The sequence below is a fragment of the Malaclemys terrapin genome, chromosome 1 (assembly GCF_027887155.1).
Source record: "Malaclemys terrapin pileata isolate rMalTer1 chromosome 1, rMalTer1.hap1, whole genome shotgun sequence".
Classification (NCBI taxonomy): Eukaryota; Metazoa; Chordata; order Testudines; family Emydidae; genus Malaclemys; species Malaclemys terrapin.
Window position 1 is genome coordinate 355,305,638 of NC_071505.1, and position 25,497 is coordinate 355,331,134.

General features: G+C 64.4%; 2 protein-coding genes across 2 annotated transcripts in view; one reads left to right on the forward strand and one right to left on the reverse strand.

Annotated features, from left to right (window-relative positions):
- LOC128830288 (uncharacterized) lies at positions 1-22,967 on the forward strand. Its single transcript, XM_054016092.1, has 2 exons — positions 1-144; positions 19,424-22,967. Exon 2 carries the CDS (start codon positions 19,646-19,648, stop codon positions 21,491-21,493), a length of 1,848 nt encoding a protein of 615 aa, XP_053872067.1. The 5' UTR covers positions 1-144; positions 19,424-19,645; the 3' UTR covers positions 21,494-22,967.
- Positions 6,331-25,497, reverse strand: part of HPX (hemopexin) — a 25,971-nt gene continuing 6,804 nt past the window's right edge. Inside the window, exons 3-10 of the mRNA XM_054016097.1 lie at positions 22,988-23,068; positions 17,314-17,456; positions 15,817-15,970; positions 13,599-13,811; positions 12,532-12,648; positions 11,036-11,166; positions 9,155-9,299; positions 6,331-7,294 (exon numbers count right to left, since the gene is read on the reverse strand). Coding sequence (XP_053872072.1) covers positions 7,068-7,294; positions 9,155-9,299; positions 11,036-11,166; positions 12,532-12,648; positions 13,599-13,811; positions 15,817-15,970; positions 17,314-17,456; positions 22,988-23,068 — 1,211 coding nt within the window. The 3' untranslated portion in view covers positions 6,331-7,067. The remainder of the gene's footprint in view (positions 7,295-9,154; positions 9,300-11,035; positions 11,167-12,531; positions 12,649-13,598; positions 13,812-15,816; positions 15,971-17,313; positions 17,457-22,987; positions 23,069-25,497) is intronic.

Genomic DNA, 25,497 nt, shown 5'->3' on the forward strand with positions numbered 1-25,497 from the left:
GCTGAAGAGTGGGAGAGAGACGGTTATTACCCCTGGGAGTGTGTGACCAGCGAGAAGGACTTTTGCAGTAACAGGGTCCCCCGGGGGGATCGCAGCGAGTGGTCCCAGGGGCGGAGGAGTCTGCAGCTCGACCCTGGCAGAGAGGTGGTGACCTCGAGAAGGGCTGGCACACTAGGGGGCCCCCTGGGAACTGTGGGGAGCTGTGAGCACACAGGCCGGTGAGTGGCCAGCAGGAAGATGTATGCCAAGCGGCTTAAGAGCGACCTGGTGGAGCTGTGCAAGCAGAGGCGGCTGCGCATTGGGAGGCTCACCAAAGAACAGCTCATTGCCCAGCTGGAGGCAGAAGATCGCGCGAATGAACTGATCCCTGTGTCTCAGGGAAGCAGCCTGGCAAATGCAGCGCAGGCACCAGTGTCTGTCCCAGCTGGGAGTGGTCAGCCGGCTGCTGAGGGCGTCCCGAGACCCCTCCTTCCTATGCCTAGGGGAAGGGTGGGGAGGAGCCCAGCAAATACCGAAGGCGCCGTGGCCCCCCCGGCCAGCAGGGGGTCCCCCCGGCGAAGCTCGCCGGCCAGCAGAGGATCCTCCCGGCGACGTTCGGCATCCGGGGAGCGGAATTGGCTGGAATGGGAGAAAGAGCTAAAACTGAGAGAGCTGGAGGATCGTGAACAACAGAGACAGCATGAACGGGAGGAGAAAGAGAGACAGAGACAGCATGAACGGGAGGAGAAAGAGAGACAGCATCAGCGTGAACGGGAGGAGAAAGAGAGACAGCATCAGCGTGAAGAGAGAGAGCGTCAGCAGGAACGGGAGGAGAATGAGAGACAGAGACAGGAGAATGAGAGACAGCGTCAGCATGACCTGGAACTGGCGAGATTGAAGGGCAGCGAACCCCCGGCTGCGGTGAGTGAGGGGGGACCCAGGACTGCACGGAGCTTTGATAAGTGCATCATGGCCCCATACAAGGAGGGGGAGGACATGGATGACTTCCTGGAGGCCTTTGAGACGGCCTGCGAGCTGCACCGGGTGGATCCCGCGGACAGACTCCGGGTCCTTACCCCCTTACTGGACCCCAAATCCGTGGCATTGTACCGCCAACTGGGAGAGGCAGAGAAAGGGGACTACGAACTATTCAAAAAGGCCCTGCTACGAGAGTTTGGGCTGACTCCTGAGATGTACCGGGAAAGGTTCCGGAGTCAAGATAAAACCCCTGAGATCTCATATCTGCAACTAGCCGCCCGCATGGAAAGATACGCCAGCAAGTGGGCTGGTGGGGCCCAGACGAAGGAGGACCTGATTAAACTGCTGGTACTGGAGCAACTGCATGAGCGGTGCCCATCCGACCTGAGGCTGTGGTTGGTGGACAGAAAGCCAGAGAACCCGCGACACGCCGGGCAGCTGGCTGATGAGTTTGTAAAGAGCCGGTCAGGGGGTGGCAGGGAGGAGTCCCAAAGGAGCAATCCCACCACAACGCAGAGAGAGAGTCACCATGGGACCTCCCCGTGGGAAAATACAGAAAAACCCCATCAGAGGGGAACATCCGGCATCAGGACCATCCGACCCACTCAAGGGGACCCATGGGACATGGGCTGCTACCACTGTGGCCAAAAGGGCCACATACGGGCCCAGTGCCCCAGGCTCAGGGACAGACTGAGCAGGCCGAACCCACAGAGGGTTGACTGGGTAGAGACCCAGCCCGGCGAGAGGCAGCATTCCCAGGGAAGGGGGGCTGGCAGAGTACCACCTGCTAAGGAGGGAGGAGAGCCCCAGGCCAGCTTCTCTGGGGGGCCAGATGCTCCGGATTCAAAGTTCTCCGTTTACAGGGTTGGCGCGGGGCTGTCCCTGCGGAGCGAGTGCCTTGTTCCCCTGGAGGTGGATGGGAAGGAAGTTTATGGTTACTGGGACACGGGCGCAGAGGTGACACTGGCCCGGCCCGAGGTGGTGGCCCCAGATCGGGTGGTGCCCAACACCTTCCTGACCCTGACCGGGGTGGGCGGGACCCCATTCAAGGTTCCCGTAGCGAGGGTACACCTGAAATGGGGGGCCAAGGAGGGCCCCAAGGACGTAGGAGTGCACCACCATTTGCCCACTGAGGTGTTGATGGGGGGGGACCTAGAGGACTGGCCCAGCAGCCCCCAGACCGCCTTAGTTGTGACCCGCGGTCAGAGCCGGCGAGGGGCCCTGCGCCCTGGCCTTGGGGGGGGTGCCTTGCCTGAGGCGCGGGACCCTAACCTGGTGGGGAGGGAACGCCCAGGGACGCGGCTCAGGGAGGCTGCAGCTTCGGACCCAGCGGGCGAGAAAGAGCAGGTGGCCATCCCCGTCCCAGCTGCTGAGTTCCAGGCCGAGTTGCAGAGAGATCCCTCCTTGCGGAAGATAAGGGACCTGGCCGACCTCAATGCGGTACAGACCATGGGACGAGGTGGCCGGAAAAGGTTCCTGTGGGAGAAGGGGTTCCTGTACCGAGAATGGGCTCCCCCAGGGAAAATGGAGTCAGGGGGGATCAGGAGGCAGCTGGTGGTACCCCAGAAGTATCGCCGCCAGCTGCTGTGCCGGGCCCATGACATTCCCCTCTCAGGGCACCAGGGAACCTGGCGTACCCAGCAGAGGCTGCTACGGAGCTTTTACTGGCCTGGGGTCTTTGTTACTGTCCGACAGTACTGCGGATCCTGTGACCCCTGTCAGAGGGGGAGGAAGGCCTGGGACAAGGGGAAAACAGCTTTAGGACCCTTGCCCAGCATAGAGGAGCCTTTTCGGAGGGTGGCCAAGGTAAAAAGGGCGGCTCTAAACCAAGAGAGCCCAAAGCACAGACCTCCAGACTGGAGCGCTGGGAGAAGACCACAGCCCAGTTGGAGCCCCAGAGGTATGGGGGTGGGAAAAGGGCGCAGGCCGCATAAACCTTCCCACATGCGAACTGCGAGTGCCATCAAGCAACCCCAACCTAAGGGGGAGCGTGAAACTGGAGGGGCCTGGTGTAATTCTCACCAAGGAATGGGAGGGATGCGGGGGCATCCATGGGAACAGGGGTAGGTTCGAACTTCCCCGGGTCACTGGCTAAAGTGACCCTGCTCAGTTCGGTCTCGAAGGGGGGAGAGATGTGACGAACTGGGCCTGTTCTCACGGTGGTCTGTGAATGCTGACAGGGGAGTGTGCTGGGATAGTCTGCATTGCAGGATGGGATCTGCCCGAGGGCGCCCGAGGGCGCATACCTGAGTGTGTAACATGAGAACCCAGGAAGGGGTTGAAGGCCAGGCGACTCCTTAGCCCGGGAAACTGAACAAAGGCTGTGGGAGGGGTCGCTAAAAGCAGAGTGCTGGAAGCAGGCTGGAAGGAGGCTGGAGAGATGGCTGGGAGGCAGAGATAGCTCTGACCCCCCAAAGGGGGGTGGGCTGGCATGCCCTGGGACCCCAAGCTGGACCTAACTGAGGGGGGCCCTGTTGTCTGTGCCTGCAAGACCTGTCTTGGACTGTATTCCTGTCATCCAAATAAACCTTCTGCTTTACTGGCTGGCTGAGAGTCATGGTGAATCGCAGGAAGCCGGGGGTGCAGGGCCCTGAGTCCCCCAATACTCCGCAACACCCCCCCACACCCAGCCATCTGTGCCCCCCAGCCGCCTGTATCCCCCCTGCCCAGCCCCCTGTATCCCCTCTGCCCAGCCCCCCATGCCCCCCACGCCCAGCCCCCTGCGCCCCCCGCACAGCCATCTGTGCCCCCCCAGCCCCCTGTATCCCCCCTGCCCAGCCCCCCATGCCCCCCACGCCCAGCCCCCTGCACCCCCCGCACAGCAATCTGTGCCCCCCCAGCCCCCTGTATCCCCCCTGCCCAGCCCCCCTGCGCCCCCACGCCCAGCCCCCTGCGCCCCCCGCACAGCAATCTGTGCCCCCCCAGCCCCCTGTATCCCCCCTGCCCAGCCCCCTGTATCCCCTCTGCCCAGCCCCCCATGCCCCCCACGCCCAGCCCCCTGCGCCCCCCCGCACAGCAATCTGTGCCCCCCCAGCCCCCTGTATCCCCCCTGCCCAGCCGCCTGCATCTCCCCCAGCACCATGTCCCCCCCCCCGCCCAGCCGCCTGCGCCCCCCCACCCCCTGTGTCCCCCCCCTGCCCAGCCGCCTGCGGCCCCCCAGCCAGCTGCAGGCTCCATTTGGCTCTCCCCAGGCCAGCCCTTGTTCTGACTTCGGTGTCTGGGCCCCTCGGGTGCTGAGTCCCACGTGCCACTTGCTGGCTCCCTCGTGCAGCCCCGGGGCACCGGCTGTCTGGCTGAACCCGCCACCGAGTGGGGGCCCTATCACCCCCCGACCCGGCCAGGAGAGACCAATGGAGCTGGTCTGAGCCCGGCACGGCACAGACCAGCAAGCCCCCCACCCACCCCCGGCGCTCCCACAAGTCCCCCCGGCAGCTCCCCCAGCAGGCGCCCTCAGGGGGCTCAGCTCCCAGCTCTTGGCTCGTGTTCTGGGCCCCTCCTGCCCGGGGGGCGCGATGAAGGTGCCTGGGAGCTGGGCTGGGGGGCGCTAGCTGGAGGGCGCTGGGCAGCTTCTCCATGCCAGGCCCATCGCCAGCCCTGGCTGCAGGGTCCCAGCGTCGGGCTCCCCCAGCTACGGAGGGCAAAGCCCCTACTCCGCCTTGCTGCCCCCTGGGCCCGCGGCTGCCAGGCCCTAGCGCCGGGGAGAGCTGCCGAGCCCCTCCTGTGGGCAGCCCCCGGGCAGCCTCCCGCCCCCATCCCCTCGCGCCCCAGCCCATGTCTCGCCCTGACGGGACTCCTGGGGGGGGCTCCTTGGCTCGCCAGAGTCTCTGTGGCTTTGGGTGGGTTTCAACCATTCCTGTGACATCCCCATCATTACACACACCAAACACACAAACACGCAAACTCACACACACACACACACAAACACACACACGCAAACTCAAACACACGCACACACAAACACGCAAACTCACACACACGCAAACTCACACACACATGCAAAAACACACACAAACATGCAAGCTCACACACACGCAAACATGCCCACACAAACACGCACACGCATGCAAACACACACATACACCCCAAACACACCCACAAACATGCAAACTCACATAGACACAAACTCACACACACGTAAACAGTCACACACACAAACACACACAAACATGCAAACACACACACACACAAATGCATACACACAAACACACAAACTCACACACACACACACACACAAACACACACACACAAACTCAAACACACACACACACAAACACGCAAACTCACACACACGCAAACTCACACACACATGCAAAAACACACACAAACATGCAAGCTCACACACACGCAAACATTCCCACACAAACATGCACACGCATGCAAACACACACATACACCCCAAACACACCCACAAACATGCAAACTCACATAGACACAAACTCACACACACGTAAACAGTCACACACACAAACACACACAAACATGCAAACACACACACACAAATGCATACACACAAACACGCAAACTCACACACACACACACAAACACACACACGCAAACTCAAACACACGCACACACAAACACGCAAACTCACACACACGCAAACTCACACACACATGCAAAAACACACACAAACATGCAAGCTCACACACACGCAAACATGCCCACACAAACACGCACACGCATGCAAACACACACATACACCCCAAACACACCCACAAACATGCAAACTCACATAGACACAAACTCACACACACGTAAACAGTCACACACACAAACACACACAAACATGCAAACACACACACACAAATGCATACACACAAACACACAAACTCACACACATGCAAACACGCACATACACACATACACAAATGCACGCACATGCAAACACACACACACATGCACGCACATGCAAACGCACGCACAAAGACGTGCACACACACACACGCACATGCAAACATGCACGCACACACACACACAAACATGCACACACACACCTGTAAGCAGGGTCTGAATGAATTCTCCCCTGACAGCTAGGTGGGAGGGGGAGAGACTTCAGGCGCAAACTGTATTTCCATGAACACGCCGATGCTGCGTCAGTATCCAGCAGATAGAGCTGCGTTGCTCCAAGTGTTCAGGTTTCATAGAATCATAGAATATCAGGGTTGGAAGGGACCTCAAGAGGTCATCTAGTCCAACCCCCTGCTCAAAGCAGGACCAATCCCCAACTAAATCATCCCAGCCAGGGCTTTGTCAAGCCGGGCCTTAAAAACCTCTAAGGAAGGAGATTCCACCGCCTCCCTAGGGAACCCATCCCAGTGCTTTGGCTGGTGTTGGGTTACAAATCACTTTAGTACTGACTGCAGGGGTATGAAATGCTGTTATCAAGGTTGTCGTCTTTATTGTATGTGTAAAGGGGAGCAGAACTGTGCTTAACTTGTCCCAAATGAGGGGGTCACCCTCAGCTGAAAGGACCTCGTTAAGCCAGGGGCTCGAATGCCAGAGCCCTGTGACAGTAAGAGGGGTGGGAGAGAGGTTCTAGCTAGGAGGTGCCCCCCTCCCAAAGGGTCCCTGGCTGGGTTTAACCTGTTCCTCCCACTGTTCAAAGACAGAGCTAAATAAGCTTTATTAGGAGCCATTTTGTTATTTTAACTGCTCAAGGAGCGCAGAAGCCAGTTGTGGTGGGACAGTGTTTGTGCCCAGTCTGCTGAGAGCTCACAATCACTAAGAGACTGACCTGCAGAGGTCACAGCAGAGACGCAGGTGGAAGCACAAGGTGACTCATGGGTGGCTGATGAAAGTGCCAAGCTGGTGGGAGTGGGGAATGGGGGGTGGAGGGGCGGCCAGGTGGCAAGGAACCGTGGCTGGCAAAGTGGTCAGCCAGAGCGAGTGCTCAGATGGCAGAGCAAGCCAGGTGCCTTCTTCCCCGGGTGGGAGGGGAACTCACACAGATGCACCTCTGAACCCCGGGTCCTTACTGACCAAGGACAACCCCTGGGAGTGGGGTGTGGTGGAGGGGGAAGGGAGGGGCACAGTAAAGGAACGGGGGGGTTCAGGGAGCGTGGCGGCTGGAAGGCCCCACTCACCCCTGGGGATCGGGCAGGGTTGCCCCGTCAGTGGGGGCACCCGAAGAGGACGGCAGTCATGTTCTGCGGGGGGGAGGGCTTGGGGCTCGTCGTGAGCTCGGCCACGCTGGCGTAGTGATGGATGGTGTTTCCGTGGAAGAGGTGCACCCCGTCCGCATTGCACATGGCGCTGTCCACGTGGGCGTGGGGGATGGACCCCTCCAGCCTCGGGCTCCGCGGGCTCAGGGTCAGATCCACCCGCTCCAGGGCGTTTCCTGAAGAGCAGACAGGAGCTGTCAGAGCCCCCGGCCCGGCCCCACATGCCCCTACCCCAGCGACGTGAACAAAGCCCCCCGGCCCGGCCCCGCGCGCCTCTGTGACGTTCTGAGTGTGATATATTGTCTCATTGAAAGGTGACAGGGCCAGAAAGAGTTAATTAACTCAGACTGACCTGACCCATGGCTGAACTTTAGAGACTGGTTAGGAAGATCTGTAAATGAACAGAGCTTTGAAATGCAGCCTGCATTGTTAGAGGTAGAAGGGGAGGTGTTTGCTCAGGGCTTGTGATGTAAGCAAACAAGTCTTGTCTATTGTTATAGCTTTAATTCAAAGATCGAAAAAGGAATATTAACATTTATGATGATACTTGAGTAAAATAGTATTATTGTCTCTATGTCTCTTTGAAGGTTGTGGTAACCTGTATCTGAACTGTTAATGAGTAAATTACCCTGTGCTAATTGCCAGGATGTTTGGGAGAAGGAGAGTTAAGCCTATTGTCAGGGCCGGCTTTAGGACCTGCGGGGCCCGATTCGAATACCCGGTGGCGGTCCGGGTCTTCGGTGGCACTTCGGCGGCAGCAGGTCCTTCACTCGGCTCTGGGTCTTCCACGGCACTGAAGGACCCGCCGCTGAAATGCCGCCGAAGAGCCGGACCGCCGCCTGGTGAAAAAAAATTTAAAAATTAAAAAGGCACCTAAGGCACGGGGCCCTCTTAGGTGCAGGGCCCGATTTGGGGGAATCGGGGGAATCGGCCTAAAGCCGGCCCTGCCTATTGTTTTCTCAGGCCAAAAGGCTGCTGGAAATGTATAAGAACCCTGGGACACGATCCTGCTTCATCTCAGATCTGCTTTGGGGTTCAAAAGGGGGAAACCTTAAGCCATAAGGACTGAGATCCCCAGTCACTGACTGGAGCCACCCTGAATATGGACATTGGACTATAACCTCTGGACTATTTCTAAAAGGACTTTTGGCAGCTACAAGCTCACCTCTACTATGCATCTGGACCTCAAGAATTGAATTAAAATCTGTCTGTATATTGATCTTTTAACCAACACTCTCTCTCTTTTCTTGTTCAATACATTTTAGTTTAGTTAATAAGAATTGGCTATAAGTGTGTGTTTTGGGTCAGATCTAAGTTATTATTGGTCTGGGGCTTGGTCCTTTGGAATCAGGAGAACCTTTTTTCTTTTACTGGGGTATTGGTTTTCATAACTATTCGTCCCCATAACGAGTGGCGCTGGTGGTGATACTGGAGTGTCTGAGGGAATTGCTTGTGTGACGTGTGGTTCGCCCGTGGGGTGAGACCGAAGTCCTCTTAGTCTGTCTGGTTTGGTGCCTGGGTGTGCAAAGGGACCCCAGCCGTGGGCTGTAAGTGCCCGGTTTTAAGCAATTTGTCCTGCATTGGCACTCTCAGTTGGGTTCCGCCAAAGCCAGCGTCGTTACACCCTCCCCCGCGATGTGAACAGAGCCCCCGGCCCACAGCCGCGTGCCCCTCCCCCACGATGTAAAAGGAGCCCCCGGCCCGGAGCCGCGAGCCCTTCCCCCGCGATGTGAACCGGGGGGGGTTGGAAACAGAGATGCCCTGCCACACCCAGGGCCCGACAGTACTTCAGTCACTCACTGTTCTCCACGGCCCCTCACCCCGCTCAGACTCACCCAAGGACCCCTAGCATCAGAACCCAGGAGTCCTGGCTCCACCCCACCCCACTCTAACCCACCAGACCCCACTCCCCTCCCAGAAGAGAACCCAGGAGTCTCGGCTCCCCCACCCCCCTCCTCTAACCCACCAGCCCCGCGCCCCCCGCTCTGACCACTAGACCTCGCTGCCCTTCCGGCCAGGTCGTGCCCAGCTCGCACCGTGGATGACGAAGAGCTCAGCGGAGTGGGGGCAGGTGAAGGTGGCGTCAGCGCCCGTAATGCCCAGCTCCTCCTGCAAGTCGCGGGGGTAGCCCTGCACCAGCGTGTAGCCTGGGCCCACCCGGTAGATGTAGACCTGGGAGCCCTGCAAGGCACACGCAGACCGGTGGGGTGGGGGGCGCAGACACGCCAATGGCCCCTGCTGAGGTGCTCCCTGAACGCCCACTGGGGGGGGGAGACAGACACCCCAGCCCCTGCCCTGCCCTGGGGGGACGACAGACACCCCAGCCCCTGCCCTGCCCTGGGGGGATGACAGACACCCCAGCCCCTGCCCTGCCCTGGGGGAGACAGACACCCCAGCCCCTGCCCTGCCCTGGGGGGACGACAGACACCCCAGCCCCTGCCCTGCCCTGGGGGGATGACAGACACCCCAGCCCCTGCCCTGCCCTGGGGGAGACAGACACCCCAGCCCCTGCCCTGCCCTGGGGGGGACCAGACACCCCAGCCCCTGCCCTGCCCTGGGGGGGAGACAGACACCCCAGCCCCTGCCCTGCCCTGGGGGGACGACAGACACCCCAGCCCCTGCCCTGCCCTGGGGGGGAGACAGACACCCCAGCCCCCGCCCTGCCCTGGGGGGACGACAGACACCCCAGCCCCCGCCCTGCCCTGGGGGGGAGACAGACACCCCAGCCCCTGCCCTGCCCTGGGGGGACGACAGACACCCCAGCCCCTGCCCTGCCCTGGGGGGGGACCAGACACCCCAGCCCCTGCCCTGCCCTGGGGGGGTGGGACAGACACCCCAGCCCCCGCCCTGCCCTGGGGGGGGGACAGACACCCCAGCCCCTGCCCTGCCCTGCCCTGGGGGGGACCAGACACCCCAGCCCCTGCCCTGCCCTGGGAGGGGGCCAGACACCCCAGCCCCTGCCCTGCCCTGGGGGGGGGACAGACACCCCAGCCCCCGCCCTGCCCTGGGGGGGGGACAGACACCCCAGCCCCTGCCCTGCCCTGCCCTGGGGGGGACCAGACACCCCAGCCCCTGCCCTGCCCTGGGGGGGGGACAGACACCCCAGCCCCTGCCCTGCCCTGGGGGGGTGGGACAGACACCCCAGCCCCCGCCCTGCCCTGGGGGAGACAGACACCCCAGCCCCTGCCCTGCCCTGGGGGAGACAGACACCCCAGCCCCTGCCCTGCCCTGGGGGGGACCAGACACCCCAGCCCCCGCCCTGCCCTGGGGGGGGGACAGACACCCCAGTCCCTGCCCTGGGGGGGGGACAGACACCCCAGCCCCTGCCCTGCCCTGGGGGGGGGACAGACACCCCAGCCCCTGCCCTGCCCTGGGGGGGGGGGGGACAGACACCCCAGTCCCTGCCCTGGGGGGGTGGGACAGACACCCCAGCCCCTGCCCTGGGGGGGGGACAGACACCCCAGTCCCTGCCCTGGGGGGGACCAGACACCCCAGCCCCTGCCCTGGGGGGGGGACCAGACACCCCAGCCCCCGCCCTGCCCTGGGGGGGACCAGACACCCCAGCCCCTGCCCTGCCCTGGGGGGGGGACAGACACCCCAGCCCCTGCCCTGCCCTGCCCTGGGGGGGACCAGACACCCCAGCCCCTGCCCTGCCCTAGGGGGGGACAGACACCCCAGCCCCTGCCCTGCCCTGGGGGGGCGGGACAGACACCCCAGCCCCTGCCCTGCCTTGGGGGGGACAGACACCCCAACCCCCGCCCTGCCCTGGGGGGGGGACAGACACCCCAGCCCCTGCCCTGCCCTGGGGGGGCGGGACAGACACCCCATCCAAGCAGGCCCTGAGCCGGACACCCTGTTGTGAGTTGTCCACACAGCTGGGCGTGGCCAGAACACACACACACACACCCCCGGATTACCTGGATCAGGTAGAGCTTCTTGTCCCAGTTGAAGGCGCTGTCCACCTGCCCGCTCAGCTCCTGCCACGTGTGGTTGAGCGGCCACGAGTGCCAGCCGTCCCGCTTGGAGTCCAGGCGGAAGTACTGCCCCCCTAGGCCGGGCGAGAACACGCTGCTCTGCATCGCTGCCCTGGGGCAGGGCGGGGCTGGGGGGCTCCGGGGCCGCTCAGCAGGGGCTGATTCCGACCCTGGACCATGGCCGGGACGTCCCGGCCTTACCTGGAACCAGCAGCCGAGGGGCAGGAGTTTGCCCCCAGACAAGGGGGGCCTATGGGGTGGGACTCCAGGGAGCGACCAGACCACGGGGGGGGTTGATGGGGGTTGATGGGGCTCCGGGGAGCGCCCAGACCAGGGGGTCGATGGGGAGCGGTGGGACTCCAGGGAGCGACCAGACCACGGGGGGGGGGGGGGGTTGATGGGGGTTGATGGGGGTTGATGGGGCTCCGGGGAGTGCCCAGACCAGGGGGTCAATGGGGAGCGGTGGGACTCCAGGGAGCGACCAGACCACGGGGGGGGGGGTTGATGGGGTTGCTGGGGGTCGATGGGGCTCCAGGGAGCGCCCAGACAAGGGGGGTTGATTGGGAGCAGTGGGGCTCCAGGGAGCAGCCAGACAAGGGGGGTCAGTGGAGAGCGGAGGGGCTCTGGGGGCTCCGGGGAGCGTCCAGCCAAGGCAGGGTCAATGGGGAGCGGTGGGGCTCTGGGGAGCAGCCAGACCAGGAGGTGGGTGGGGAGCGGTGGGGCTCCGGGAAGCAGCCAGACAAGGGGGGTTGATGGGGAGCGGTGGGGCTCCGGGGAGCGTCCAGACAAGGGGGGGTCGATGGGGAGCGGTGGGGCTCTGGGGAACGTCCAGACAAGGGGGGGTCGAGGGGGAGCGGAGGGGCGTCGATGGGGGTTGATGGGGCTCCGGGGAGTGCCCAGACAAGGGGGTCAATGGGGGTCGATGGGGCTCTGGGGGCTCTGGGGAGCATCCAGATAAGGGGGGTCAGTGGGGAGCAGAGGGGCTCCGGGGAGCGGCCAGACAAGGGGGGGGTTGAGGGGGAGTGGAGGGGCTCCGGGGGCTCCGGGGATCAGCCAGACAAGGGGGGTCGAGGGGGAGCGGAGGGGCTCCGGGGGCTCCGGGGAGCAGCCAGACAAGGGGGGTCGAGGGGGAGCAGTGAGGCTCCGGGGGCTCCGGGGAGCGTCCAGACAAGGGGGGGGTCGAGGGGGAGCGGAGGGACTCCGGGGGCTCCGGGGAGCAGCCAGACAAGGGGGGTCAGTGGGGAGCGGAGGGGCTCTGGGGAGCGTCCAGACAAGGGGGTCGATGGGGAGCTGTGGGGCTCCGGGGGCTCCAGCCAGGGCGGCTGCAGGGCACCAGACAGGTTCCCCCTCGTCAGGCACAGTGGCCCAGGGTCGGGGCCGGGCCGCGGGGACCCCGGTGGGGGCCAAGGCAGCAGGTCGGGGAGCCGCTCCCCACTCACCCCGGAAGGCGTAGGTGCGGTTGGCGTCGTCGGCGGTGAAGGCCTGGAAGGCGAGGCCGCTGCAGGGGTCCCGGATGCCCATGGCGGTGGCGTTTCCGCGCGCCTTGTGCCCGTGCCCTGCACCCGCCGGCGGGGGAGAGAGGGGTCAGGTACAGGCAGGGGGCAGGGGCATATTGGCAGGGCCGGCTCCAGGCGGTAGGGGCGGCAGATTGTTGGAGGCGGCGTCCTGCCCAATCCTAGGGCGGCACGGCCGCCTTTTGGTTGTTGTTGTTGTTGTTGTTCCGCTCCGGCCGCCCTGTTCGGGTCGGCGGTGCGGAGAACCAGAGCGCCCTGCAGGGCAGTCCTCCTCCTTCCCTCCCCGCCGACCGGAGCGGAGCGGCGCCCTCGCGGCAGGCGGCAGGAGGCGGCGCAGCGGGAGGGGCCGCGTGGCAGCGCCCGGCTGTAGCCCTGCCCGCCCCCTTCTCTCTCTCTCCCGCCTGCTCCCCCCTCGCCCCCCCAGCCGGCCTTGCCGCAGGGTTGTTGTTTTTGCTTTGCCGTTCTGGCCGCCCCGTTTTTTTTTTTTTTTTTGCTTGGGGCGGCCAAAAAGCCAGAGCCGGCCCTGCATATTGGGGTCACGGGGTGGCTGGGGGGGTCCATGTCGTGTCTGGGGGGTGGCGTTGCCAGGAGGTGCTGGAGGAGGTTGGGGGTCACAGGTTGGCCAGGGGTATTGCAGGGGGGGTATTGGGGGTGAGGATGGGGGTGTCACGGGGGACAGGGGGTCAGAGTCACAGGGTGGCCAGGGGAGTTGTGGTCCAGGTGAGGCTGGGGATATTGTGGGGCAGGCACAATATCACAGGGGAGCTACTGGGGGCATCGGGGGGGCTGTGAGGATCATGGCAGGGTATCGCGGGGCGGGGGGCTGTGGCGGGGGGTATCACGGGGGTGCTTGACCCGGAGGGATCATGGGGGGGCAGCTGGGGGAACCGGGGGGGCTGTGACCCGGAGGGATCACGGGGGGGGCAGCGGAGGGATGGGGGGGCCTCTGACCAGGAGGGATCGTGGGGCGGGGGGCGAGCCAGTGATCTCACCTCTCCCGGGGCAGCTCATGAAGTAGTCGCGGGCGTCGCGGGGGTAGCCGGGGGGCACCAGGCCCGTGGCCGGCTGGAAGCGCAGGAAGTGGACACGCTGGAAGCAGTAATAACGCCCCAGCCAGCGCGCGGCCGCCGAACAATCGCTGACCCCGGGCCACGACCGGCGCTTCAGCACCCCCAGGCCCAGGTCGTAGGAGAACACGTCCCCCCCTGCAGGGAGAGAGACAGCTCCTGGGTCAGCCCCCACCCAGCCCCCCTGCCGCCTGGCCACCCGCATGGCCCAGGTCAGCGCCCGCCCAGCCCCTCCTGCCCCCCAGCCACCCACACGGCCCGGGTCAGCACCCACTCAGCCCCCCTGCCGCCTGGCCACCCGCATGGCCCAGGTCAGCGCCCGCCCAGCCCCTCCTGCCCCCCAGCCACCCACACGGCCCGGGTCAGCACCCACTCAGCCCCCCTGCCCCCCAGCCACCCTGGGTGGCCCACCCGCATGGCCCAGATCAGCGCCCGCCCAGCCCCGCCTGCCCCCCAGCCACCCCCACGGCCCGGGTCAGCACCCACTCAGCCCCCCTGCCCCCCAGCCACCCACACGGCCCGGGTCAGCACCCACTCAGCCCCCCTGCCCCCCAGCCATCCCCACGGCCCGGGTCAGCTCCCCCACCCCCCAGCCAGCCCCACAGCCCGGGTCAGCACCGACTCAGCCCCCCTGCCCCCCAGCCACCCCCACGGCCCCAGTCAGCACCCACTCAGTCCCCCTGCCCCCCCAGCCACCCCCACAGCCCGGGTCAGCCCCCACCCAGCCCCCCTGCCCCCCAGCCACCCGCACAGCCCAGGTCAGTGCCAATCGAGACCCCCTGCCCCCCAGCCACCCCCACAGCCCGGGTCAGCACCCACTCAGCCCCCCTGCCCCCCAGCCAGCCCGGGTGGCCCACCCGCATGGCCCAGATCAGCGCCCACCCAGCCCCGCCTGCCCCCAGCCACCCCCACGGCCCAGGTCAGCACCCACTCAGCCCCCCTGCCCCCCAGCCACTCCCACGGCCCCGGTCAACACCCACTCAGGCCCCCTGCCCCCCAGCCACCCCCACGGCCCGAGTCAGCCCCCATCCAGCCCTCCTGTCCCCCAGCCACCCACACAGCCCCGGATCAGCTCCCCCACCCCCCAGCCAGCCCCACGGCCTGGGTCAGCACCCACTCAGCCCCCCTGCCCCCCAGCCACCCCCACGGCCCCGGTCAGCACCCACTCAGGCCCCCTGCACCCCAGCCACCCCCACGGCCCGAGTCAGCCCCCATCCAGCCCTCCTGTCCCCCCGCCACCCACACAGCCCCGGATCAGTGCCAACCGAGACCCCCTGCCGCCCGGCCACCCCCACGGCCCAGGTCAGCGCCCAGGTCAGCCCCCCCGCCCCCCAGCCACCCCCACGGCCCGGGTCAGCTCCCCCGCCCCCCAGCCAGCCCTACGGCGCAGATCAGTGCCCACTCAGCCCCCCTGCCCCCCAGCCACCGGCACGGCCACGGTCACCGCCCGCTCATCCCCGCCTTCCCCCCAGCCACCCTCACGGCCCGGGTCAGCCCTCACCCAGTCCCCCTGCCCCCCAGCCACCCCCATGGCCCAGGTCAGCGCCCGGGTCAGCCCCCCCTCCGCCCCCCAGCCACCCCAATGGCCCAGGTCAGTGCCCACTCAGCCCCTCTGTCCCCCAGCCACCGGCACGGCCCCGGTCAGCGCCCGCTCATCCCCGCCTGCCGCCCGGCCACCCGCACGGCCCGGGTCAGCGCCAACCCAGCCCCCCGGCCACTCGCACGACCCAGGTCAGCGCCCGGGTCAGCCCCCCCACCCCCCAACCACGCCCACGGCCCGGGTCAGCACCCGCTCAGCCCCGCCTGCCCCCCAGCCACCCGCACGGCCCAGGTCAGTGCCCGGGTCAGCCCCCCCACCCCCCAACCACGCCCACGGCCCGGGTCAGCGCCCGCTCAGCCCCGCCTGCCCCCCAGCCACCCACACGGCCCAGGTCAGCGCCCAGGTCAGCCCACCCGCCCCCCAGCCACCCCCATGGCCTGGGTCAGGGCCCCCTCAGCCCTCCTGCCCCCCAGAAACCCGCACGGCCCAGGTCAGCGCCCGGGTCAGCTCCCCGGCCAACCTCACGACCCGGATCAGCCCCCGCCCAGACCCACCTGCCCGCTCCCAGCCCGGCCCCACCTGCCCCCCAGCCCGGCCCCGTACCCTTGAAGAAGAGAAGGCTCTCAGCAGTGCAGTCCTCGGGGTGACACTCCACGGCGCTGTCCAGGTCCCCAGGCACCCCCTTGAATTCCTCCCCGATGAGCCGGGGGTAGCCGGGCCGCAGCCGGCCCCCCGCATACGCCCAGACCCGCTCGCCCTGTGGGCACACGCAGCTCAGCTGGGACCGTGGGGCTGTGTGGAGATGGGCCTGGCCTGGCACCTGAGCCGGCAGGACCCCGGGCACTGGCCTTTCCCCACTGATTCTCTGCCCCAGTCCCCCTCTGAGCCCCCCCTGCAGCCTGGCCCCCCACTGAACCCCCCCCTGCAGCCCAGCCCCCCACTGAACCCCCCCCCCTGCAGCCCGGCCCCCCACTGAGCCCCCTCCCCCTGCAGCCTGGCCCCCCACTGAACCCCCTCCCCTGCAGCCTGGCCCCCCACTGAACCCCCCCCCTGCAGCCCGGCCCCCCACTGAGCCCCCTCCCCCTGCAGCCCGGCCCCCCCACTGAACCCCCCCTGCAGCCCAGCCCCCCACTGAGCCCCCTCCCCCTGCAGCCTGGCCCCCCACTGAGCCCCCTCCCCTGCAGCCTGGCCCCCCCACTGAACCCCCCCCTGCAGCCTGGCCCCCCACTGAACCCCCCCCTGCAGCCCAGCCCCCCACTGAGCCCCCTCCCCCTGCAGCCCGGCCCCCCACTGAGCCCCCTCCCCCTGCAGCCTGGCCCCCCACTGAGCCCCCTCCCCTGAAGCCTGGCCCCCCCGCTGAACCCCCCCCTGCAGCCTGGCCCCCCACTGAGCCCCCTCCCCCTGCAGCCCGGCCCCCCACTGAACCCCCCCCTGCAGCCTGGCCCCCCCACTGAACCCCCCCCGCTGCAGCCCGGCCCCCCACTGAGCCCCCTCCCCCTGCAGCCCGGCCCCCCACTGAACCCCCCCCCCGCTGCAGCCCGGCCCCCCACTGAGCCCCCTCCCCCTGCAGCCTGGCCCCCCACTGAACCCCCACCCCTGCAGCCCGGCCCCCCACTGAACCCCCTCCCCCTGCAGCCCGGCCCCCCACTGAACCCCCTCCCCCTGCGGCCCAGCGGCCCCACTGAGCCCCCTCCCCCGCTGCCCGGCCCCCCACTGAGCCCCCACCCCCTGCAGCCCAGCCCCCCACTGAACCCCCTCCCCCTGCAGCCCGGCCCCCCCACTGAACCCCTTCCCCCTGCAGCCCAGCCCCCCACTGAACCCCCTCCCCCTGCAGCGCGGCCCCCCACTGAGCCCCCTCCCCCTGCAGCCCAGCCCCCCACTGAGCCCCCACCCCCTGCAGCCTGGCCTCCCACTGAACCCCCTCCCCCTGCAGCCCGGCCCCCCACTGAGCCCCCTCCCCCTGCAGCCCAGCCCCCCACTGAGCCCCCTCCCCCTGCAGCCTGGCCCCCCACTTAGCCCCCCCTGCAGCCCGGCCCCCCACTGAGCCCCCTCCCCCTGCAGCCCAGCCCCCGACTGAGGCCCTGCCTGGCCCCCCGGCACCTGGAAGAGGTAGACGTTGTCGTGCACGCCGGGGGACTCCTTGTGGTGGATGCGCAGTGCAGCGTCCACAGGGCCCTGGATCTCAGGCCAGCTGGCATTGATGAGCTGGGCTGGGCCGTGGAAGCCCTTCCAGACGTGGGCACCTGCCGGGCGAGGCCGAGGGAGCCTGAGCAGGGCCGGGTGATGCAGTGGGAACGTTTTTAACGTTTTCTCTAAACACTGTGTGTGCCTCAGTTTCCCCACGTGTTAGTCAAGTACCGAGGCGGTGGGACCAGGGGGTGTGATTGTCACAGAGACCCTAGAGGGCAGGTGGGACTGCTGACGGGCTGCAGAGAACGGCCGACACTCGTAGCCTGGCAGCTGCTGGCTGCCCCCCGCCCCCCCCTGCAAGGAACGGGCGGGGGAGGGGTTGGTGCAGCCCAGGTGACCGGCTGGACCCGGAAAGGGACAAAGGACGGGGGAGGGCAACGGGTGTGATGGAGGCCGGGCAGCTGGAAGCGAGTCAGTCTCCTGGTTGGGGACTCGGGTCGAGGGCCCAGGGCCCTGCCCCTCCCCTGCCCCCCCAATGGACTTTGCCGAAGGTCCCTGATCTCAGTGCTACCAAGCTCTGGGTTCCCGACGATAATAACCCGTCTGTGTCACACACGGGCGGGGAGTCACGGCTGGCTGTGGTGTGGGGGGCAGGGCCCTTTGGGGGTGAGGCTCCCCCAGGGGTCCCGCCCAGGGAGACTCACTGCGGGGAGCTCCCGGGGTGACCAGGGGGCTGAACGCTCCGAGGTCAGGAGGTGCTGAAGCAGAGCAGGGTCCTTGCCCTGGGACAGGTGCCCTGAGGGGAGACGCTGCCCCAGAGTCCTGCCTGGCGTCACTCCGAGCGGGGCCAGAGCCCCCAGCCTGGGCACGCCTCTCTGTGACGAAGTGGGACTGTTCTTAATGTTTCCTCTGAATACTGTGTGGGTGCCTCAGTTTCCCCTATGCATTTCTTAAGTCTCTTAGTGGTGGGATAAGGAAGTGTAATTGTTGCAGAGCAAAGGGCCAGTGTGCATAAATGGCCCACACTCTGTCTCCTGGCAACTAATGGCTGGGGCCCTTCCCCCCGCAAGGTGACAGCTAAAGGTGTGGGAGAAGAAAGAGGTCAGGTGACCTCCTGGCCCGGGAAAGGAACTCAGCAGAGAAGGAGGGGCTGGAGGGGGTGTCAGTTTGGAGCTGGCTGGGGACGGGGAGTGAGGGCAGATGGGGGTGTCTGGCTCGCGGGACCCCAGAATGGACCCGGCCGAGGGGTCCCATTCGCTGGACCTACAAGCTCTGTTTTAGACCGTGTTCCTGTCATCTAATAAACCTCTGTGTTACTGGCTGGCTGAGAGTCAGGTCTGACTGCGAAGTGGGGGTGCAGGACCCTCTGGCTTCCCCAGGACCCCATCTGGGCGGACTCGCTGTGAGAAGCGCATGGAGGGGCATATGCTGAATGCTCCAAGGTCAGACCCAGGAGGTGAAGCTGTGTGAGCTCCTTGCCCTGAAGACGGTCTGCTCCATGGTGTGACGAACTGGGACTGTTCTTACTGTGGTCTGTGAATGCTGACTGGGGAGTGTGGCTAGGATAGTCTGCATTGGGGGATGGGAGACTGGCCGAGGGAACATACCTGAGCGTGTAACATGAGAACCCAGGAAGGGGTTGGAGGCCAGGTGACACCTTGGCCCGGGAAACTGAACAAAGGCTGTGGGAGGGGTCACTGAAGGCAGGGTTTTCAGGAGCTGGCTGGTGAGGTGGCTGGGAGGCAGACAGGGCTCTGACCTCCCAAGGGGGCTGGCATGCCCTGGGACCCCAAGCTGGACCTAACTGAGGGGGGCCCTGTTGTCTGTGCCTGCAAGACATGTCTTGGACTGTATTCCTGTCATCCAAATAAACCTTCTGCTTTACTGTCTGGCTGAGAGTCATGGTGAATCGCAGGAAGCCGGGGGTGCAGGGCCCTGAGTCCCCCAATACTCGGTGACAACTGGTGGCAGCGGCGGGATCTACTGCACCCCGTGGACGGCGCTTCCTGCAGTAAGTGACTGGGGAGCAGTAAAACGAAGGGGGATTGACGGGGACCAGGCGTGCTGAAGAGTGAGAGAGAGAGACGGTTATTACCCCTGGGAGTGTGTGACCAGCGAGAAGGACTTTTGCAGTAACAGGGTCCCCCGGGGGGATCGCAGCGAGTGGTCCCAGGGGCGGAGGAGTCTGCAGCTCGACCCTGGCAGAGAGGTGGTGACCTCGAGAAGGGCTGGCACACTAGGGGGCCCCCTGGGAACTGTGGGGAGCTGTGAGCACACAGGCCGGTGAGTGGCCAGCAGGAAGATGTATGCCAAGCGGCTTAAGAGCGACCTGGTGGAGCTGTGCAAGCAGAGGCGGCTGCGCATTGGGAGGCTCACCAAAGAACAGCTCATTGCCCAGCTAGAGGCGGAAGATCGCGCGAATGAACTGATCCCTGTGTCTCAGGGAAGCAGCCTGGCAAATGCAGCGCAGGCATCAGTGTCTGTCCCAGCTGGGAGTGGTCAGCCGGCTGCTGAGGGCTTCCCGAGACCCCTCCTTCCTATGCCTAGGGGAAGGGTGGGGAGGAGCCCAGCAAATACCGAGGGCGCCGTGACCCCCCCAGCCAGCAGGGGATCCTCCCGGCGAAGCTGGCCGGCCAGCAGAGGATCCTCCCGGCGATGTTCGGCATCCGTGGAGCGGAATTGGCTGGAATGGGAGAAAGAGCTAAAACTGAGAGAGCTGGAGGATCGTGAACAACAGAGACAGCATGAACGGGAGAAGAATGAGAAACGGAGGCAGCATGAACGGGAGGAGAAAGAGAGACAGAGACAGCATGAAGAGAGACAGCGTCAGCATGAACTGGAACTGGCGAGACTTAGGGGCCGCGAGCCCCCGGCTGCGGTGAGTGAGGGGGGACCCAGGACTGCACGGAGCTTTGATAAGTGCATCCTGGCCCCACACAAGGAGCGGGAGGACATGGATGACTTCCTGGAGGCCTTTGAGACGGCCTGCGAGCTGCACCGGGTTGATCCCGCGGACAGACTCCGGGTCCTTACCCCCTTACTGGACCCCAAAGCCGTGGCATTGTACCGCCAACTGGAAGAGGCGGAGAAAGGGGACTACGAACTATTCAAAAAGGCCCTGCTACGTGAGTTTGGGCTGACTCCTGAGATGTACCGGGAAAGGTTCCGGAGTCAAGATAAAACCCCTGAGATCTCATATCTGCAACTAGCCGTCCGCATGGAAAGATATGCCAGCAAGTGGGCTGATGGGGCCCAGACGAAGGAGGACCTGGTCAAACTGCTGGTACTGGAGCAACTGTATGAGCGGTGCCCATCCGACCTGAGGCTGTGGTTGGTGGACAAAAAACCAGAGAACCCGCGACGTGCAGGCCGGCTGGCCGATGAGTTTGTAAAGAGCCGGTCAGGGGATAACAGGGAGGAGTCCCAAAGGAGCAATCCCACCACAACGCAGAGAGAGAGTCACCATGGGACCTCCCCGTGGGAAAATACAGAAAAACCCCATCAGAGGGGAACATCCGGCATCAGGACCATCCGACCCACTCAAGGGGACCCATGGGACATGGGCTGCTACCACTGTGGCCAAAAGGGCCACATACGGGCCCAGTGCCCCAGGCTCAGGGACAGACTGAGCAGGCCGAACCCACAGAGGGTTGACTGGGTAGAGACCCAGCCCGGCGAGAGGCAGCATTCCCAGGGAAGGGGGGCTGGCAGAGTACCACCTGCTAAGGAGGGAGGAGAGCTCCAGGCCAGCTCCTCTGGGGGGCTGGATGCTCCAGACTCAGGGTTTTTGGTTTATACGGTGGGCGTGCGGCTGTCCCTCCGGAGAGAGTGCCTTGTTCCCCTGGAGGTGGATGGGAGGAAGGTCAATGGATACTGGGATACGGGCGCAGAGGTGACGCTGGCCCGGCCCGAGGTGGTGGTCCCAGATCAGGTAGTGCCCAACACCTACCTGACCCTGACGGGGGTGGGAGGGACCCCAGTCAAAGTGCCCATGGCGAGGGTACACCTGAAGTGGGGGGCCAAGGAGGGCCCCAAGGATGTGGGGGTACACCCGTATTTGCCCACTGAGGTGTTGATGGGGGGGGACCTGGAGGACTGGCCAAGCAACCCCCAGGGTGCCCTGGTCGTGACCCGTAGCCAGAGCCGGTGAGGGGCACTGCGCCCTGGCCTTGGGGGGGGTGCCTTGCCTGAGGCGCAGGACCCTAACCTGGTGGGGAGGGAACGCCCAGGGACACGGCTCAGGGAGGCTGCAACTTCAGACCCAGACGGCGAGAGAGAGCAGGTGGCCATCCCTGTCCCAGCTGCTGAGTTCCAGGCCGAGTTACAGAGAGATCCCTCCTTGCGGAAGATAAGGGACCTGGCCGACCTCAGTGCGGTACAGACCATGGGGAGAGGTGGCTGGAAAAGGTTCCTGTGGGAGAAGGGGTTCCTGTACTGAGAATGGGCTCCCCCAGGGAAAATGGAGTCGGGGGGATCAGGAGGCAGCTGGTGGTACCCCAGAAGTATCGCCACCAGCTGCTGTGCCGGGCCCATGACATTCCCCTCTCAGGGCACCAGGGAACCTGGCGTACCCAGCAGAGGCTGCTACGGAGCTTTTACTGGCCTGGGGTCTTTGTTACTGTCCGACAGTACTGCGGATCCTGTGACCCCTGTCAGAGGGGGAGGAAGGCCTGGGACAAGGGGAAAACAGCTTTAGGACCCTTGCCCAGCATAGAGGATCCTTTCCAGAGGGTGGCCAAGGTTAAAAGGGCGGCTCTGAACCAAGAGAGCCCAAAGCACACACCTCCAGACTGGAGCGCTGAAAAAAGACCACAGCCCAGTTGAAGCCCCAGAGGTATGGGGGTGGGAAAAGGGCGCAGGCCGCATAAACCTTCCCACATGCGAACTGCGAGTGCCATCAAGCACCCCCGACCTAAGGGGGGGCGTGAAACTGGAGGGGCCTGGTGTAATTCTCACCAAGAAATGGGAGGGATGCTGGGGCATCCATGGGAATGGGGGTAGGTTCGAACTTCCCCGGGTCACTGGCTAAAGTGACCCTGCTCAGTTCGGTCTCGAAGGGGGGAGAGATGTGACGAACTGTGACTGTTCTTCCTGTGGTCTGTGAATGCTGACAGGGGAGTGTGGCTAGGACGGTCTGCATTGGGGGATGGGAGACTGGCCGATGGAGAATACCTGAGCATGTAACACGAGAACCCAGGAAGGGGTTGGAGGCCAGGTGACACCTTTGCCCGGGAAACTGAACAAAGGCTGTGGGAGGGGTCGCTGAAGGCAGGGTTTTCAGGAGCTGGCTGGGGATATGGCTGGGAGGCAGACAGGGCTCTGACCTCCCAAGGGGGCTGGGATGCCCGGGGACCCCAAGATGGACCTAATTGGGGGGGGTTCCTGTTGTCTGTGCCTACAAGACCTGTCTTGGACTGTGTTCCTGTCGTCTAAATAAACCTTCTGCTTTACTGGCTGGCTGAGAGTCATGGTGAATCGCAGGAAGCCAGGGGGGGCAGGGCCCTGACTCCCCCACACTCCGTGACACATGGGAGAGGAGGCTCCCCCAGAGTCCTGCCTGGCTTTGTAGGGAGCAGTTCCAGAGCATCGCCCGGGGACCCCGTGACACCCTCCTCCCCCTCCCAGCAGCCAGAGACCCCCGTACCTCTGAAGAAGAGCATCACGCCATGCTCGTCCAGTGTGATGGCATCAAAGCCCCCCTCGTCCGCACACCGGCTCGACACCTCTGGGGAGGAGAGTACAGTGCAGTCCAGCACAGGGAACTGGGGGGCACCCCCCATCCTGCCCCCCAGGAACTACCCAACCTCCCTGCCACCAACCCAGCCTCCCCCCACCACGTTCACTGACCCAACCTGCCTCCGCCCTCTGCTGCCACATCCCCAGGAATCAACCCGCCCCCCACCCGCCATGAGAATGTGGGAATGTTCAGAGTGTTTTGTACGACAGTGTGTGCCTCCGTTTCCCTGTGTGCTGCACGGTTGCCCAGGGGCTGGGGGGGAAGGTGACTTGCTATTTGAAGAGACCCAGAGATCCAGGTGTAATGGTGTGACGTTATTAATATAATCTGGGACCGTATAGATCATTGTTGCAACCAAGGTCCTGTAGTGGCACCAAATCTTGTATAAAGGGGGTCAAATGGGGTGTCTAGGACAAGGTTATGGTTTACTGGTTAGGATTATGCTGTCTATATGTGTGTGTCAGTGATGGAGTTGAAGTTATGAATATTGGCTCTATACTGTCTGTATGGCAAACTTATGCTATGCTTCTGGGTGACATCCCAGACAAGCTGAGATGAGCTCTGCCTAGCCTGCTTGATGGCCCATTAAGGACCATCAGCTATACAATGGACCCATTGAGAGAAGGCAGATACGCCTTGTAACTCAGCAAAGTATGCAGGGACTGGCCCATGTGACTCCAGACTCCATTTTGCTGTAATTTTCCACAGTAAGAACAAAGAGGTGTTCTTACACCTGGAAAAGACTATATAAGGCTGATGCCTCATCTCCATCTGGTCTTCAATCCTGCTTCTTACCTCTGGAGGAACTTTGCTACAAACTGAAGCTTTGAACAAAGGACTGAGGACCCATCCCGGCTGGGGATGTATTCCAGAGACTTGATTTGAACCTGCAGTTTATTCCATCGCTGCTGCAAGCCTGAACCAAGAACTTTGCCATTACTGTATGTAATTGATTCCATTTAACCAATCCTAACTCTCATCTCTATCTTTTTCCTTTTATGAATAAACCTTTAGATTTTAGATTCTGAAGGATTGGCAGCAGCGTGATTTGTGGGTAAGGTCTGACTTGTATATTGACCTGGGTCTGGGGCTTGGTCCTTTGGGATCAAGAGAACCTTTTTCTTTTATTGGGGTATTGGTTTTCATAACCATTTGTCCCCATAACGAGTGGCACTGGTGGGAGTACTGGGAAACTGGAGTGTCTAAGGAGATTGCTTGTGAGACTTGCGGTTAGCCAGTGGGGTGAGACCGAAGTTCTCCTAGTCTGGCTGGTTTGGTTTGCCTTAGAGGTGAAAAAACCCCAGCCTTGGGCTGTAACTGCCCTATTTTAGCAATTTGTCCTGAGTTGGCACTCTCAGTTGGGTTCCGCCAGAACCGCATTGTCACAGATGGGCACCTGAGCACAGACACTGGCCCAGCCACTGGGTACTGACAACCAATCCCCCCCCGCCCCCCCCCGCCCACCGCGCGGGAAGCCAGCAGTCGGACCAGCTGGAGGACAAGGGCCAGGTGACCAGGTTTGCCCGAGAACTAGAACAGAGCACGGAGGGGCCGGGGGTAGTGACGCAGGGGCAGCTGGACACGGGGGAGCCGGGTGAGGGTGCTGGGCTGGGGGAGTCGGGCTGGGGGAGCCGGGCTGGGGGAGCTGGGCTGGGGGGGCCTGGCCGGGGGAGCTGGGCTGGGGGGGCCGGGCTGCGGGAGCCGGGCCGGGGGAGCCGGGCGGGGGGGCCGGGCCGGGGGAGCCAGGTTGTGGGTGCTGGGCTGTGGGAGCTGGGCGGGGGGGCCGGGGCAGGCGGGCGAGGGGGCTGGGCCGGGGGTGCTGTGTTGGGGGAGCCGGGCGAGGGGGCCGAGCCAGGGGAGCCGGGCGAGGGGGCCGGGCCGGGGGTGCTGGGCTGGGGGAGCCGGGCGGGGGGGCTGCGGGAGCCGGGCTGGGGGGGCCGGGCCAGGGGGGGCTGGGCTGCTGGATCCCTGACACACACACCCTGCTGCATCCCTGTTGCGGATTGTGGGGGAGTTAGGGCCCTGCACCCCTCTTCCCGAGATTCACTGTGACTCTCAGCCAGCCAGTAAAGCAGAAGGTTTATTTAAGGACAGGAACACAGTCTCAAGCAGAGCGTGTAGGTACGACCGGACCCCCTCAATTAGGTCCCTCTGGGGGGTTCAGGGAGCTTAGACCCCAGCTTGGGGTTCCCTGCGTTGCACCACCCAGCCCCAACCGAAACTAAACTCTCAGCCCCTCCCGCTGCTCCTCTCCTTTGTTCAGTCTCCCGGGCAGAAGGTGTTAATTCTCCCCACCCCCGTTCCTGGCTCAGGTTACAGCTCAGGTAGCTTCCTTCAAGGGAAGTCCCACATCCCCATTGCAACCCCCCTGCAACATTCCCAGGTCAAATCTGCCCTGCTCCGTCACATCTCTCCCC